Source organism: Mustela erminea, chromosome 6, assembly GCF_009829155.1.
Source record: "Mustela erminea isolate mMusErm1 chromosome 6, mMusErm1.Pri, whole genome shotgun sequence".
Lineage (NCBI taxonomy): Eukaryota > Metazoa > Chordata > Mammalia > Carnivora > Mustelidae > Mustela > Mustela erminea.
Genome location: NC_045619.1, coordinates 21,846,637 through 21,863,586, shown reverse-complemented (window position 1 = coordinate 21,863,586; position 16,950 = coordinate 21,846,637). Strand labels below are relative to the sequence as shown.

Sequence of the window (16,950 nt, the reverse complement as noted above, 5' to 3'; positions counted from 1 at the left end):
GTCCAAGAGCCTAACACTGAAGAGAGGAGATCTGAGCACAAAATCTTCAGCAAAACTGACATTTCATAAAGAGGAAGATGGAGGACAAGGTACTGAAACTCCTGCTACTGTATAATTGTTACTATTGCTATTACTCTTGTGTCTGTCTAGCGGAGGCAATTAACCTAAGGAACTACATTCACTGAAAAAAACTTGTCATTAAGTTAATCATAGAACTGATATCCCATCACCTTTGCTTATTCTGTTGGTGAAAAGCAAGCCTTAAGTTCTACCTGCACTCGAAGGGAGTTGATTAGACAAGGATACAACTTATTAGGAACCACTCCAGGGTGTGTTCATATATTCATTATTTTATTTGGCTGCCTACCTTTTATTATTGAATTTGTAGTTCTTTATACCTTCTGCAGGCACTTTAAAAAATTAAATGTATAATTTTCTTCCTCCTCCAAAATATTGGTTGCATACTCACTCTGAGCAAAGAGTTGGTATGCAACAAATACTTGAGCAAGCCATGAGAATGATTTTCCATTAGACAAATACTTTAGGATTTAATTTGCTAAAATAATTTAGTTTCATGGCCAATTAATTCACCACTTTTTCATCTTTTTATAGATCTAGCAAATCCATTATTATACAGTGTGTTTATCACCCATGTTACTATCCTCTACTTGTTAAATATGGGGGGGTGTCCTGTCCTCAAAATTTCCATACATTTGAGCCCCATGTCCATTAATATAGTACCCTACCTATTTTTCCCCCTGCAGGCCCCCACATTTTAGCAACACTAATCATTGGAGATTTTCCAGGATGGTTTTAATCTCATGTATTTTGATTGAAGGTTCAGAAACAATGATAAGAGCATCTATACTTATAAAATTTTTTCTTCTCTAATCAAAACTTCTCATTTGTGGTGGACTGATTGCACTAATAGTCCCAATTTTTCATCCTGACCTGCGTCCAAGCCATTTACTATGCATTTCAGCTCATCTTGTCAAGAGGTGAACTCTAGCCTCCTCTCTCAACATAATTCTGAGCTTGTCATGGTTCCTTTGGCCAACCATGAGCAGACAGGATGCAAGCAGAGGCTTGCAAATGGGCTTGCATATTTTTGTTTCTTTCTGTCTTTGCCCTAGGTCGTGCCTGGGAGAGCATGTTAGAGGATGGAGCACCTGGAGTAGAGCCAGGCTGCCCCACTTGTCTCAGCTGCCACCACCCAGATCAGCAGACCAGAGCCCACTGCCAGATGTGAGATCAAAAGAAATTCTGAGCCAAGTCCAGCCTAAATTACTGACCCACAGACTTGTGAGCTAAACAAATGCTTATCGCTTTAAGCCCCTGCATTTTCACACAGATTGTTGCATAGCATTGCTGTGGCAATGGAAAACTGATAATGTGTCCCATAAATCTGGGGAACTTGGAAGCAGCCCCTCCATTTGGCTGCCATGAAACAAAGATGGAGGTTTTCCTACTTGCAAAGCATTGTGCAAAATGCTCTACTAGGTTATTTCAGTTAATCCTGAAGACAAGATTATCTAGAAAATAGATAATATTATTATTCAAATTTTAGAGGCAAAGAAATTTTAGAGGTAAAATTAGAGAAGGTTAAGTGACTTGCATAAGGTAGCTAAATGATCAGAAATAAAATGGGCCGTTAAACCCTGGAAGACTGATTTTAGAGCCTCTATACTTTTACTATTGATGCTTGCTGTTTACTTTCTTGGTCCCCCCATCTCACCTTTTCTCCTGCCTACCTCCACTCTCTTCAGAAGAAGACCCTGTGTTCCAATTTGGGATATAGAGACCACTTTATATTTAGTTCTTTTTTTTTTTTAAACATTTATTTTATTTATTTATTCGACAGACAGAGATCGCAATTCAGCGAGAGGCAGGCAGAGAGAGAGAGGAGGAAGCAGGCTCCCCGCAGAGCAGAGAGCCTGATGCGGGGCTCGATCTTAGGACCCTGGGATCATGACCTGAGCCCCTATATTTAGTTCTTAATAGTACTTTCTTTCTTACATCTGGTATAAATGGCCATCCTACCCATTAGTCTGGAAGTTCTTTTGAGGGTAAAGTCTATAAAATACTTACTGTATTTTTTCCTACAGCTACCATGAAGTCAAATTTTTAAGAAGATAATGATCCTACTTAAGTTTTAGGAAATCTAATTATCTCCCCAAAGCAGTTTATATCAAAGTAAGACTCTCCTAGAGAATATATATATTTATATGTTAAACACATGTACACAAACATCCCAAATTAATCTAATTGATGAAATGCACAGCAGAGGGTTTTTCCTATTTTGTCATACAGTTTTAGGCTTATGGTTTTTGAATTTAGTGTTTTATGTCTATAAAATTAAAATTCTCCTGTTTCGTGTTTTATTATTTAATATTATAAACAGGGATTGATATAAAACTAGCACTGAATTTGCAATTAGTTTCTGTAAATGTACTTCAGGTATGCAGCCACCAGGTGGCGGCAGGGTGACAGGCATAAGGTTTGTACAGTTTTACATGCTTTCCGAAGGTTCAAGGTAATAGCTTTTTGCTTGAGTTCAAAAATAATTTGAGACCACAGATATTCAACTTAACATAATATATCTCTTTAGCAAAAGAGCTAGACTTAAACTCTAAATCAATCTTAAACATCTTTAAAGCAGATATAAATCCCAAGCTACAAAAATCACCTACCTAATATCTCTCCTTTCCAGCTTTTTGAATTATTTTCATAGTGGGCTGATTCTAGCACTAATCTTGCATACTTACTTCAGTAAAAATGTTAATCTTTATGATTTACTCTGAGTCTTTATTTATTGTCATCTCCTCCATCATAGCTCATATGTCAGGTTTCAAAATTCCTAATAATTTTCTTTTAACAAAAATACCTCTTTGGCTTCCATTTCCTCTAAGACAGAGATTTATCTTTTCAATAGGAGCTCAGATCTCCCATGGAAGACCCAAAGCATTTCTCCATCAGGATAGCATGAAAAGTTTATTTGCATTTTATGGAGGATTTTGTCCTTTTTATTTTCTGCACTATAGGAATAATCCATTAGAATTTTTCCCCTCTCAAAGCTCCTAGATGCACAGAGCCAATTTACTGTATTTATCTATTTAACTGAAGCATACATGAATCTCCTTAGCAACAGGCTCTGCCCTAAATATCTCCATAGATTTCTTAAAGAAACAAAAGTCTTCAAAGCTGTTAGAAACCTGAGCAAAACGCAGAATAAAAAGTTAAGTGACTTCATTATAATTAATAACACTGTATATTTAAAAGAAGCAATTTCAATGTAGAGAAAATATCAACTAGTTCAAAAAGCAGTCAGAAGTTCCCACGCTTATGGATCATCAAGCTGAAACTTTGCAACAGGTTTTAAGGTTTTAAGATTAAAGATAAATTGAGAATGAGTACATCCCTAACCTCTGAGCTACACCCCTGCTCTGGCCTAAGGTGTTCTGTTTCAAGAATAAAGAAGAGTAGCGTGGCTGAGTCAAGGGTCTATGCTATGTGGTTGGGGGAAAAAAAAAAACAAAAGAAACTAGCAATTCTGTACCTAAGTGTTGTCAGGGAGAAAAAGGTGGGGGGAGATCCTCAGCGGCTTTATCCTGAATGTTGCTACAGGAGCCGAGAGAGTCATTCCACCCGACATTCGCCCACTCCAGGAGCGCAGATTTAGAGGAGCACTAAACAGTGAGGGTTTGGGCAGGGCTGGTACGGAAAGATGATACCCGCTGGGGGTCTTGGTGGGGGAAGGTTAAGAGGCCAGTGCAGCAGAGAGGGGTTGGAGTTGGGAAGGGGGCAAAAGAGAGAGGCTGAGCAGTGAATTCCTAGAGACCAGACTTGGCACGTCGAACGGGGCTTTCTAGGTCCCAGCAGGTGAGTGCTGACAGTGAGAAGCCAATGGCACCTAAGTTGTGAGAGCAGGCTCCAGGGGAGCTGGCCAGCTCCGAGCCTAACTCTGGGAGACAGAGCTGGGGAAGAGAGAAAGAAAGAGAGGCAAAAGAACAGTAATATAGGGAAGGATGAAAAAAGGGCTGGATAATGAAAAGCTCTCATGTGATTTTGAGTCTCACAGAAAACCTATAAAGCCGGTGGGGTGGATACTGTTATCTCCTGTTTACCAACGAGAGACTGAGGCCCAGAGGTGGTAAGTGACGGAAGGTCCCATACCGAGTGGCAGAGACAGGACTCCAAGTTGAGTGACCTGATGTCGATGTACAGATGAAAGAAGAGAGGATGCCCTTGAAACCCTGACACATACCATGTGTCCTGCCTTTACTTTATAAACCGTAAGTACATTTTTTTTTTTTTTTTTTTACATAACCAGGACTTAGCCTTGTAAGGATCAAACTGAGAAGTCTTAGTCACTACTGAAAAGCATTTCTGAAGTGTATTGTATTTGTCCCAACCTTCTTTGAGCACTGGCTATAATTTACCCATTCTTGATATGTAGGCCTCTAACAATGAAAACTGGACTCTGTATGTATGTACTTCCAATTGAGGGACATTCACAGGCTCTATGGAGACGCATGGGTTTTCCTGCTGTCATGCCTAATGCATTTGTGGCTCCAGAGAGCTGCACATCAGAATTGGCTGAGTCAGCTCCTTGCCTCCTAGTCAGCTATTGCTTCTTGAGTGTGTTGGCTTCTGGCCCCTACCTACTCTTCTGATCATGTTATTTTCTTGATTAAAATCCTTTAAATGGCTCCCCACTGATTACAGAAGGAGTTTTCAACCCAGGCAGCACATTAAAACCACCTGGGGAGCTTTTAAAAACTCCTGGTGCCCAGATGCCATCACCAAAGATTTTGATTCAATTGTTTAGCTGAGGGCTGTAGCCTGTAGGGATTACCAAAAGTAGCATGGGTTTGGGCTTCCGGCCAAGATGGATTAACAGGGATTGGATTTATCCCCACCTTGCTTTCACCTGAAACAACTGAAAATCCTGACACAATATATGAAATACTGATTTTTAAGAGGTTGGAATGAAGCAATGAAGGACATTGATCCCTGAGAGAAGAGAAACAGACAGAGACCTATAGTTGTCCTAGTTGACCCCCGTAAGGGAATTCCCAGGCCATGGTGCAGGAAGTGGAATCCAGGGAACCTGGAAGACTCTTTGAATTGAGAGGATGGAAATGAGGGTCTAAAGAGACTGAAGGGCCTGCAGTGTTCTGGGCAGAATAGTAGAGAGGATAGAGTACTGATCAGCACATGCATATGAGGAAACCTTTTGAGGCCAGATTAAAAACAACAACAACAACAACAACACCACTACCTAAAAAGATTAGTGGGAATAGGATATAGAGTTCAAATGGGGTTGATAACAGTTTGCACTATTCAGACTGGGAAATCTAGAAACTCACAGGGCATTATAGAATACTCAGAGGCAGGGCTCTGGGTGGCTCAGTGGGTTAAAGCCTCTGTCTTCAGCTCAGGTCATGATCCTGGGGTCCTGGGATCAAGCCCCGCGTCGGGCTCTCTGCTCGGCAGGAAGCCTCTGCTTCCTCCTCCCTCTCTCTCTACCTGCCTCTCTGCCTACTTGTGATCTCTGTCTGTCAAATAAAATAAATAAAATCTTAAAAAAAAAAAAAAAGAATACTCAGAGGCACCTTGCCTTAGTAGTAGAAGTATTAGCCATAGATTAAATGATGTTCTGGGCTTGCTTGACAATCAAAACAAGACCTGAAAGGATTAGAATATATCCAAGGAACTTTTCTATTTTCCAGAACAAAGCTCAAGAATATCTACAGGAATTCAAAAATATCCAGCACCCAAAAAAAGTAAAATTAATAATGTCTGGCATGCAATAAAAATTACCAAGCATGCCAAGACCAATGAGGAGAAAAATCAATCAGCTGAAACCAATCCAAAACTGACACAGATATTGAAATTAGAAGACGAGGGCATTAAAACAGTTATTATAACCACACTCCATATGTTCAATAAGTGAGAAGAAAGATTGAGCATGTTAAATAGAGATATGAAAAAATATAAAAAAAGACTCATGTCTAACTTCTGAAGGTTAGAACTATAATCACTGAGATAAAAAAATATATACTGGGTGTTAATAATAGCAGATTAGATAGTACAAGAAGAAAAGATTAGAGAACGTGAAGTCATACAATAGGGACCATCCAAATGAATCACAGAGAGGAAGATACTGAATGAACAGAACATTGAGGAGCTGTGGCCCACTTCAAATAGCGTAATATACATGATTGGAGTTTCCAAAACGGAGGAGAGAGAATACGGCGCAGCAGATAATATTTTGAGAAACGTCCATGGATCAGCCACTATCGAAAATTGTGTGGATGTTCTACAAAAATTGAACAATAGGATTACTATTTGACCCCATAATCCAACTTCTAGGTATATATCCAAAAGAACTGAAAACAGGATCTCAAGGAGATATTTGCACACTGATGTCTACAGGGGCGTTGTCCATAATCAAAAAATTCAAAAGGTGGAAGCAACCTAAATGTCTATCAACAGATGAATGGATAAAGAGAATGTGATATTATCCAGCCTTAAAAAGAAGGAAATCCAGGGCACCTGGGTGGCTTAGTTGGTTAAGCGACTGCCTTCAGCTCAGGTCATGATCCCGGAATCCCGGGATCGAGTCCCACATCGGGCTCCAGCTCCACGGGGAGTCTGCTTCACCCTCTGACCTTCTACCCTCTCATGCTCTCTCTCTCTGTCTCTCTCTCAAATAAATAAACAAAATCTTTAAAAAAAAAAAAAAGGAAGGAAATCCTGTCATATACTCTAACATGGATGAACTTTGATGACATTATGCTAAGGGAAATAAGCTAGTCATAAAAAGACAAATACAGCATGATCCCACATATGTGAGGCATCTAGAGCAGCAATCAAACTCTTAGAAAAAGAATGGTGGTTGCAAGGAGTGGGGAGACGGGAAATAGGGGAATTATTCAATGGACATAGGTTCAGTTTTGCAAGATGAAAAGCTCTAGAGATCTGCTGCACAACAATGTGCGTAAATACCACTGTACTTACGCTTAAAAGGGCTTAACGTGGCAAATTTTATGTGTTTTTGACTACAATAAAAATGATGGTGGTGATGATTGTATAACTGGAATATATTAAAATGAGCAAATTGTATGATTTGTGAATTATTTGTCAATGAAGACATAAACAAGTTCAGGATGTCACACAACAATGAGAGCAAAGGCACCGTCCTAAAACTACCTGCAGTGTGATGCAGATGAAAGAAGCTCCATGTGAGAACAAACTGTCCGAAAACAAGCGCACTGAACTCTGCTGTTAAAGACACTTGTGATTGGAGGGTGCCTTTTGGTGCTGGCGATTCCATTTCTTGTTCTGGGCGCTAGTTACAGGTGTGTAAGTTTTTGGTGAAAATTCATTAAGCAATAAATAAACTTATGATTTATATGGATTTTTGTATGTCCACAGAAAATTTTTGGAAAGTTGAGGGAAAAAGAAGAAATATAAGAATTTAAAGGGTGGGGCACCTGGGTGGCTCAGTGAGTTAAGGCCTCTGCCTTCGGCTCGGGTCATGATCCCAGGGTCCTGGGATCTAGCCCAGCGTCGGGCTCTTTGCTCAGCGGGGAGCCTGCTTCCTCCTCTCTCTCTGCCTGCCTCTCTGCCTACTTGTAATCTCTGTCAAATAAATAAATAAAATATTTTTAAAAAAAGAATTTAAAGGGAAACCAAAAAAATAAAAAGAGAATGACCAAAACTTTTCCAAAGTTAATGAAAAGTACAGACCTCAGATCTAAGAAGCTCAAAAATCATTTATACACAAGAAATATGAGGAAAATGTCATCAAGATTCATCATAATCAAATTGCTCAAAACCAGTAATAAAAAGAACACTCTTACATGCAAAGGAAAAAAAAAAAAGACGAGTTACATACAGAGGAAGAGCAACAACAACAAAACCAAAAAAAGAAAGGATACCAGCAGATGTTGCCTCAGAAATAATGCAGGAGAGGATGGCGGATCCACATCTCTGAAGTGCGGTTACACTAGAATTCTATACTCAGCAAAAACAGCTTTGGAAAATAAAGTCCCTTCTACCAGCGGCTCACACCATAAGAAATGTTAAAGGAAGAGCTCATACAGGAGAATGATGGCAGATGGAAATACAGTTCCACACAAAGGAATGACGAGCAGGGAGGGCTTCGTGGGTTGTGTGACCTATGAGGTTATACAAGGAGCTGCCCTTTGAAGGAATCTGTGCTCAGCTTAATGCGTTGCTGGCACTTTTAAAAAATCTTTAATAATTTTTAAATAAAGGGTCCCCTATTTTCATTTTCCACTGGACCCTCCAGTTATGAAGAATTAAGAATGATCCGAATGAAGATTCCTGTGCAGCCCACGAGGGTGGGGGAGAAGGCTGGGAGGCTGAGCTTGGCTCGGGTCCTATGGGCAGGCATGGAAGATTACAGGAGGCTTCTTCAGAGGAAATTAAGAATGCTTTGATTTTTTTTTTAAAAGATTTTATTTATTTATTTGACAGAGAGAAATCACAAGTAGATGGAGAGGCAGGCAGAGAGAGAGAGAGAGAGGGAAGCAGGCTCCCTGCTGAGCAGAGAGCCCGATGCGGGACTCGATCCCAGGACCCTGAGATCATGACCTGAGCCGAAGGCAGTGGCTCAACCCACTGAGCCACCCAGGCGCCCAAATGCTTTGACTTTTAATCAGGGGAAGATTGAACGACATCTGGTGGGGGTGGGGAAGGAAACAAACAGCGGTTGTCCACTCAGATAAACTTTCTCAAGGCAGACATTTCTAGATAGAACATGGTTTTCCTTTTTGTACAGAGGTGCTTCATAGATGGCTATAATCAGAGGGTTTTAATTCTTCATGAAATTCATTTTTACTGAGTGTTCTCTTCAGGCCCAAATACCTTGTTTCGTTTCGGTATGAGTGTGAGTGCGAGTGTGTGTGTGTGTGTGTGTGTGTGTGTGTGTACTAATTCTAGCATCAACACTTCAATAATGCCTACTCCATCATATTGACCCTTAGGCACCACAAATATGTAAATTTTCCTTGGATACAAAAGAAAAGCTGTATTGCTTCCAGTGAAATTCTCATGTTTCAGTGTATTCTAGGTAGTATGATCTGATTTCAGTGTAGGTCTAGGCTCTGAAGTCCAGAGCAGCCTGATAGGTGCGGATATGCAAAATACGGGGAAAGACAGCCGAGCCAAGAGTACCAGTGTTAGCCCATTACCACTCCCTAGGCCAGACAGGAAAGGGCTAAAAATCACTGGAAAGTGAGTATGTGTTTGGGGATGACTGCTCCTCTCATGTAAGGAAGGGAAAAGGGTGCTTTTCCCCAAACTTAGCCACGTGAGGGAAGCTTCCAGAGAATTGCTGCAAGAGCTTCCAGTTCAGATGCAGTGAGTGAGGGGGATGGAGTCCGGGAGCTTTGGCTGATACAGATCCGCACGAGTCTGAAGCTCAGAGGTTGTGCCTGGCAGTCCCGAAGTCTCATGAGGAGCTGGGTGTACTGTATGTGGTTGGAAGTAGAATTCTTACATCCACGGAGAATTTATAGTTTGGTCTGCACTTGAATACTCATATCCAGTTATTTAGTTAAAGCCTTTGGCTTTCATTAAAGTTGTTAACATTTGAAGTGTTGAACGATGTAGCCTCCCTGATGTGGAAATATGAATGTTTTTCTCATTTATTAATGTCCTATAGTGAAGGCATAACCTTTTAGTTAAAATAATTGGTTTGGAAATGGAATTATAACATTTGCCCTCCCCTTACATCCCCTGCAATTTGTGAATTTGCTGGTTATTCTTCTTGCTTGGGAGTATGAGTTACTATTTGCCTTTAACTGATATGTGTACCCAGACACGTACACACGTACTTACATGCACGATGCAAAACTTTTAGGGAGTAAATTTAATTGCAGTTACAGGCAGGGAGGGTGTGGTAGGAAGGAGTGAGAGTTTATAATGCTGATCATGAAATAAAAAACATCAAAGCATGTAATGAGTCTAAACTTGATACTGATACTGTATTTCTATAGCATTTAAAGCAAATAAAGTCACACAAAGATTTAACACAAAATTAGAATGTTAAGTTTGAAAGATTCTTAGTACATCTCCAAGTGATTAGATTATCACAAATTTCTCTGGAAAGGTAGTAATTAAATCAACAACACTGCAAAAAAACAAAACAAGACAAAGCAAAATGAAAACAAAAATCGAAAAACCAAAACCCAGAAGAATCTGACAGTCCTAAATGAAAGAGGAACATTAAGTATAGTTTCAGCAGCTTTTAGACAAGAAGTAAATGATCTTCTAATCAATTTGCTGCTGCAAATATAAGTCGAATGATCTTCTTGGGACACATATGAGTTTTGCTACCTTAATTATTTCGTTTCTACCCGAAGGTATATTAAAACACAACTAACCACTGTAGTTAGATTTTTAAAGCTATTCTTGTACTTGCGAACAGAGAATTAAGGATGCACTAAAGCTGATTTTAATTTTGTTCTTTTGGTGGCTACTTTTCTTTTTTAAGATTTATTTATTTTAGAAAAAGAGAGAGAGAGTGGGGGCGGGGGTGGTGGGGAGGGGCAAGAGGAAGAAGGAGAGAGTCTTAAACAGATTCCTCCTTGAGCATGGAGCCCTACCTGGGGCTAGATCTCACGACTCTAAGATCACAGCCTGAGCTGAAACCAAGTCAGCTGCTTAACTGACTGCACCATCCAGGCGCACCTTGGTGGGTATTTTATCATTATCCATATTGTAGGGTATCATAAGCATTGGTGAAAGCCAATAGGAAGAAATTTGTGACTTGCTCTAGACTAAGATTCACACATTAATAAACTGGACAGTGTTCAAATTTATCCCATCTAACCAAAATCCTCTTGTAGGTACTCAGTGCTAAAATAAATCATTAAATAATAATAATAGTTATTAATTGTCATACTTTTTTGATGAGGTTATCAATAACAGTAGGAACTGCTGTGTAAACTTGGTAATACTTTGTACAAGGCTTGAGTAACTTTCTGAGTAAAGAAAATTCATGTACTAATATACTGTTCACTAGTGTTTAGCTCTCTTAACAAGCCTTGGAGAGGACTGTAATTCAAGCGAGAGGTTTATCCAGCTAGCATCTGCACCGGGAACAACTGGCCTGACAGTCTCTCTCAATATATTCATATAACACTAAAATATCAATACAAAAGTAAGAGTAGGATTAATGATGTTATTAATGATAGTAGCAGACACAGGCAAAACAAAGCTGTTAATAAAAGAGCTTCTTTGTATGAAGCATAGATTAGGGAATAAAAGGAATAATTATTGGCATCTAAATTCTCTAAGTCTAAACACATATGGGCCTGTAAAACCTATTTCTTAAAAGTTTCTTTCTGCTTGATTTCCACGGCTGAGAATACTGATATTAAGAAATGAGATTTCTATTAATCTCCCTCATCCTATACTTTGGATAGATTTATGACCCAAACCTCCATATTTTCATTAGGTTATGGTAATAATGCAGTCCACAAAAAAAAAAAAAAAAGGACTTTGGGGTCTTTTTATAACTTCTGGTGCATTTGTACTTTTCAAATCAGAATTTTGTATAGTTTTCTTCTCTTTATGAAAATACTTTGAATAAACTTATACTCATTGAGACTGCCGCACTATTTTCAAATATCAAGCAAAATACCCTGTGACATTGACGGTTTAATCAATACTATTTAATGATGCTAAATGTATTTATAATTACAGCAGCAGCCAGTCTCCTCGCCCTCTTTTCTCCTCCCCTCCACCAGTAGCCCCCGGTACCAAAGACAACCCCTTACCTTGCACTTTTCTCTTTACATAGAACAACAGTTATTGAAGCCAAATGGCTTTCTTAAAATGAGCCACTCATTACGAAGAGTTAGGATATGAATTTCTCTAAAAAGCTTTGCTTTAAATCAAAGTGACTGCACATTCCCTTCAGGCTAGGAAACAACAAATTATGGGTACTTAATATAGAATTACTGGGCCCATAGATTATATATGAGAATATTTTATATTTGGACATCTTCCCTCATTAGTTGGGATAAATTAAACCCTTGAATTTGAGACTAGTCTAAAGCTTTGTAAGCCAGAAGGCACACATTTGTGCCTTTCTTTCATTTTAAAACCCAAGAACCCAGAATCATCAAATGCCTCACCCTCGTAGCAGTTTTGGGGAGCATAAAAACTTTGTTCTCTGATTTCCAAGTCTAAAAGTACAGATCCATTTTTGTTTATAATAAATCTATCTATGGAATTAAATGACTCGCAAAGCCTCCTCAAGAGTGTGAACTTGACCATAAAGATGTCACAAACTTTAAGTACTATCAGCTTAAGGAAAATATACTGGGTTGATAGCAGATGCAGATGTACTCCAGGCCAGAGGAATTGGCCTCAAGACCTAAGATGCAGTGACTGTCTTTTCTAGTTCTGATAACAATGCTTGTGACAGCTGCTTCTCACAGGAATGAAGACAGATTTTACTACAGCACCTGTAGCTAAAGGGAAAATATGTAGAGTTTGTATGCATGAAAACGGCTATTCTTCTGTCCCAACTCCAGGTTGATTGGCCTGTGGGTGGTGGTGGATCAGTCCCTGAGCCCTGGCAGTAAGCCTGGGGCCTCAGAGTCTCACTGACTTACAGTCCTTGCAATCATCCACAAGGGACACAGTGACTGAACAGGGATCTCTAGGCTGCTAGTCCCCCTAGTGCTGAAAAAATTGTGGGTCCCAGTTCATACCTTAAATGTTAGCCCCAGCATTTGCATTTTGAGAGACTTCTAGGCCTGCTTCAATGATCCTTGCTTCGAAGAAAACATTTTATAGTAGACTTCTATTGGAATCCCTTCTTCTCAGTGAGGGATTACTGCTAATGCCCATTAAGCGAGTGACTCATGTGCTAAGTATTTGTTCTTCAGTGGGGAACAAGATTATTTGGAAGACGTTATGCAAAGATATTTGTCAAGTTGTTACAATTGACTAGAATGTCACCTAATTGGAAACAAGTTTGCTTGATCTATGGAAGGTCCCTCTTTAACATATGGCTAACCATAGCCATCAGATGAGTCCTGGATTCTTGGTGGAGAACTGAAATCTCCTGCATGCAACCAGAATACAACACACACTCCATGAGTTCCACTGTGTTGCCACACAGGCTAAGAACAAGTTAATCAGAGGCTTTCAGTCAGACAGTGTGTTTCTGCAGAAATAATGATAGCTTTTGTGAGGGAGTAAGGACAGAAAGCAAAGAGTAACTGATGGCAAATTAGAAGAAGGAGCCGAGAGTTTGTCCATTTACCGTGATTTTTAGATCAAAGGACAGTTTTTATGAGATGTTCTGGAAAAGATATTATTTTTAAGACAGACTTTTAAAAGCAGAGAATAATTAGTTACTACTAATAACAATAATTTAAAATAATTAATGGCATGCAATAGGCAGTGGCTGGACTTGTGGAGAGAAAGTGGCATAAAGAGTAGAACGAATCTCTTTTGAACAGGCAGAAATTTATTTGCCTTATCTTTCAGGTTACGAGTGTTTCTTAAAGTTTTCGAATATAAAATTCAAATCTAATAAATTATCTAAAAGATTAAGGGATTTTTCACTCATTTTGGAGAAGAAATGTTCAGGATGTCAAAGATAACGTGAAGGCATGACGATTATATGTTACTTCTTCATTCTTTCATTCCTTGATGCCATTGGATGTCAACGAACAGTCAAAATCAAATAAATATCAGTATTAAGACCATTTATACAGATCTAGTTGATCTCCTTGGGCTTGAACCCACAGTAACATATGTTGGCCAGTTTTCATGGAAAATCTATGCCAAGTATAGAAATACAACAGAGACAACTTAAGGTTAGATACAAGCTCTGGATAGTAAAATTTTGATATCACAGCAGCTATTATTATTAATAAGAACAAAAGCAGTGTCTTCAAGATTGGGGTTTATATACCAGGCCAAGGAATAGAGACAAGGAAACATAATAGAGATAGGAAACTAAAATGGAGGACTCTAATCTTTAACAGTGCATACGAACAAGATCAAGATGGGAGCCTATTTGTTATCATGACCATCCTGAGCAGACTAAATTTTCTGCAATGGAAAGCCTCCAAACGCTTGGGAAGTTTTCTTGGATAACACGAAACACCCTGGGAGTCCTCCTCGTGCCCCACATCAAAACTTTAAAAGACAGTAAGCATGCAGCTTGACTGGAACCAAGACAGATGTATATTTAAAGCAGAAGGCATATCTGTAAATTGCTGATGGATGTCAAATAGTTTTAAAGAAAGAAAATATCAACCTGCCAACAACGGGAATTTCATTCACCACGTGTTGAATGGGTAAGGTATCTTTAAAAGACCAACTTACGTTAATAAGTTCAACCTCCCAGATTTTTTTCAACAGGTCCATCGACGTGTAGCCATTAATCAGAAAGGCTTTGGTGTAGTCACCTAGTTCAATGGAATCCAGCCACTCAGCGACAGAAGTGGGATGATAGCCATCGTGGCCAATGGGTCTCATCTGAAATAAAGAAAATCACATTAGGATGAGGATTACTTTGAGTTCCAACAAACAGAATGGATCTTGCCACTTGGAAGTTTATTTGATTTGAAGCAACAGTTCTTTTTGGATAAGAAAACAAGGAAAACCAAAATACTTGACACACAAATCTAAGTCACTAATAATTTTCACGCTGAATTAGTTTTCAAAAATGCACCCAGAAATTTCTAATTTAGCTGCTACGCCAACTCCATATTTGAGAAAATGAAATATGTCAAACTTCTGTTAGAGACATTATTGACATTCTGTTGGATGAAATTTAAAATCATGGCAGTTGAGCAGTATTAAATTCAATACTGAAGGCACAAGGAACTGCACTTCTAAAATGTAGATGATAATTCTCATATGTGCAACATCAAAGCATGTGAAAATACTACACGACTCAAACATCCAAAGGAATTCATGCTTATGCAAGACATGTAGGTAGTGCAAACATGCTGGAGAAACATACTGCAGTGTTAAGCCAGTAAAGAAGAGGCTTTTTGGTGTTTAAAGACCATGTGTTCTGCATAGACTCTACAGTATGTTAGACATGAATAGAGAACTTGCTGGCAGACAGGTTCCTATTTTTTGTCAGCTATATACAGATTTTTTTTTTCTTTAGGAGAACAAAGAAGTGTGACAGCAGCATAATGTTTCTGAGTTTAAATTGGAGTGTGAAAGTAATTTAAGCAAGAGAAACTTCTGGGTTTAAAATTTTGTATGATTATTCTAGTCTTTTTAGCTTTTATTTGAAATTTATTTGAATTTCTGGTTCTTGGCTTTTGAAGTAAGTCACTTCGAAGACTTGCGTTGCTCTGCCTGCCACACGGTGTAGCTGATGCTTCCGTTGGTCTGGACAGCAGGCACCTCATCAACCTGATGTTGCAATTCAGGATGGGGAAAGCAAAACCGGGCAAAATACATAGGTTCTCCTCTTCCTTCAGATTCAAGGAGATAAATATTAATGGAAATCTACATGATTCTGATTTGCATGGAGATAAGATTAGTCTGGCTGTCAGGGATTCAGATTTTAATCCTAAACATGGTAGGCTTTGTTACTATGCAGTGTTCTCATTTTGAAGGTTCTTCTTATTTCTTCATCATGGATTCAAGGTGTTCATTAGGGATCAACACCTAGGGAAGGAGGGTTGAGAAGGAGGGTCGGGCAGAAGAGAAGTCAAATGATGATGGGCCCTGACAAAGCCTCTGTGAAACCCTGGGGGAGCTCTGGTTCAGGTCATGCTCCTAGAGGTCCCGTGCTGGCAGCATGACTGGCCCTTTGTGCCTCACACTCTCTGTCACTGGATGTGGCCGCCATGGGAAAAGGACTCTAGTGAGGCTGCTCTCCAAAGCAGAGGCAGACCCTGCAGGTGCTGACAGCTGGGGGTTGTCTGCTGACCGCTCTCCCTCCTTGAAGAGAGAGCCTGGAGGAGCATGTCCATGTCTCCTAGAAGACCATGGACCCAGATTCACCCAAGGTTTACATTTGGCCACACTGGGTTTCTACCTTTTTCTCTATACCCACTTCCTCATTCATATGCACACAACACACGTCTTATTTTAGATGAACCATTGGGAAGACATTTCTCTCCCCTGAACCTTTAGTAGACACGATGAAACGTTATCTCTTGATGCTTCAGCATGCATTTTCTAAGACCAAGGACATTCTACATAGCCACAGTAGAAGCACACTCAAGAAATCTAATATTGACCAGATTATGTTACGTAATATTCAGTCCATATGTAAATTCACCACAGGTGCCCAAAATAGAATTTGTAGCTTTTTCGTTTTTCCTCCTGGACAGGCTTAATCAAAGGTCAAGACAACTACGTTTTTGAAGTATTTCCTCTGCCTTTTTATCTCCCTTTTCTTCTTCTGGGATTATATTTACTCCATTAAAAAAAAAAAAAGATTATTGGGGGGAGGGGGGTTGGGAGAAGGGGGGGTGGGGTTATGGACATTGGGGAGGGTATGTGCTTTGGTGAGTGCTGATTCACAGACCTGTACCCCTGGGGATAAAAATACATGTTTATAAAAAATAAAAAATTCAAAAAAAAATTATTTATTTATTTATTTGACAGACAGAGATCACAAGTAGGCAGAGAAGTAGGCAGAAAGGAGGGCAGAAAGCAGGCTCCCTGCTGAGCAGAGAGCCAGATGCGGGACTCGATCTTAAGACCCGAGATCACGACCTTGGCCGAAGGCAGAGGTTTAACCAATGAGCCCACCCAGGAGCCCCTCCTTCATTTTTTCTCCTTTCTTTGTTCCTATTCCACACCCCAAACTATTTTCCACTTTGAGGTTTAAAGTTCCTCTATTGGGAGTTACAGTATAATTTATCATTTGCATTAGAATCTGAGTGGGATTGGACTTTTTTTTTTTCTCAA

General features: G+C 39.5%; 1 protein-coding gene across 23 annotated transcripts in view; it reads right to left on the bottom strand.

Annotated features, from left to right (window-relative positions):
* The window catches only part of ANKS1B (ankyrin repeat and sterile alpha motif domain containing 1B), a 1,111,154-nt gene that overhangs the window by 272,577 nt on the left and 821,627 nt on the right, over nt 1-16,950 (bottom strand). For all 23 annotated transcript variants that reach the window (XM_032346661.1, XM_032346662.1, XM_032346658.1 and 20 more), the window contains one exon: nt 14,389-14,541. In XM_032346661.1, coding sequence (XP_032202552.1) covers nt 14,389-14,541 — 153 coding nt within the window. The remainder of the gene's footprint in view (nt 1-14,388; nt 14,542-16,950) is intronic.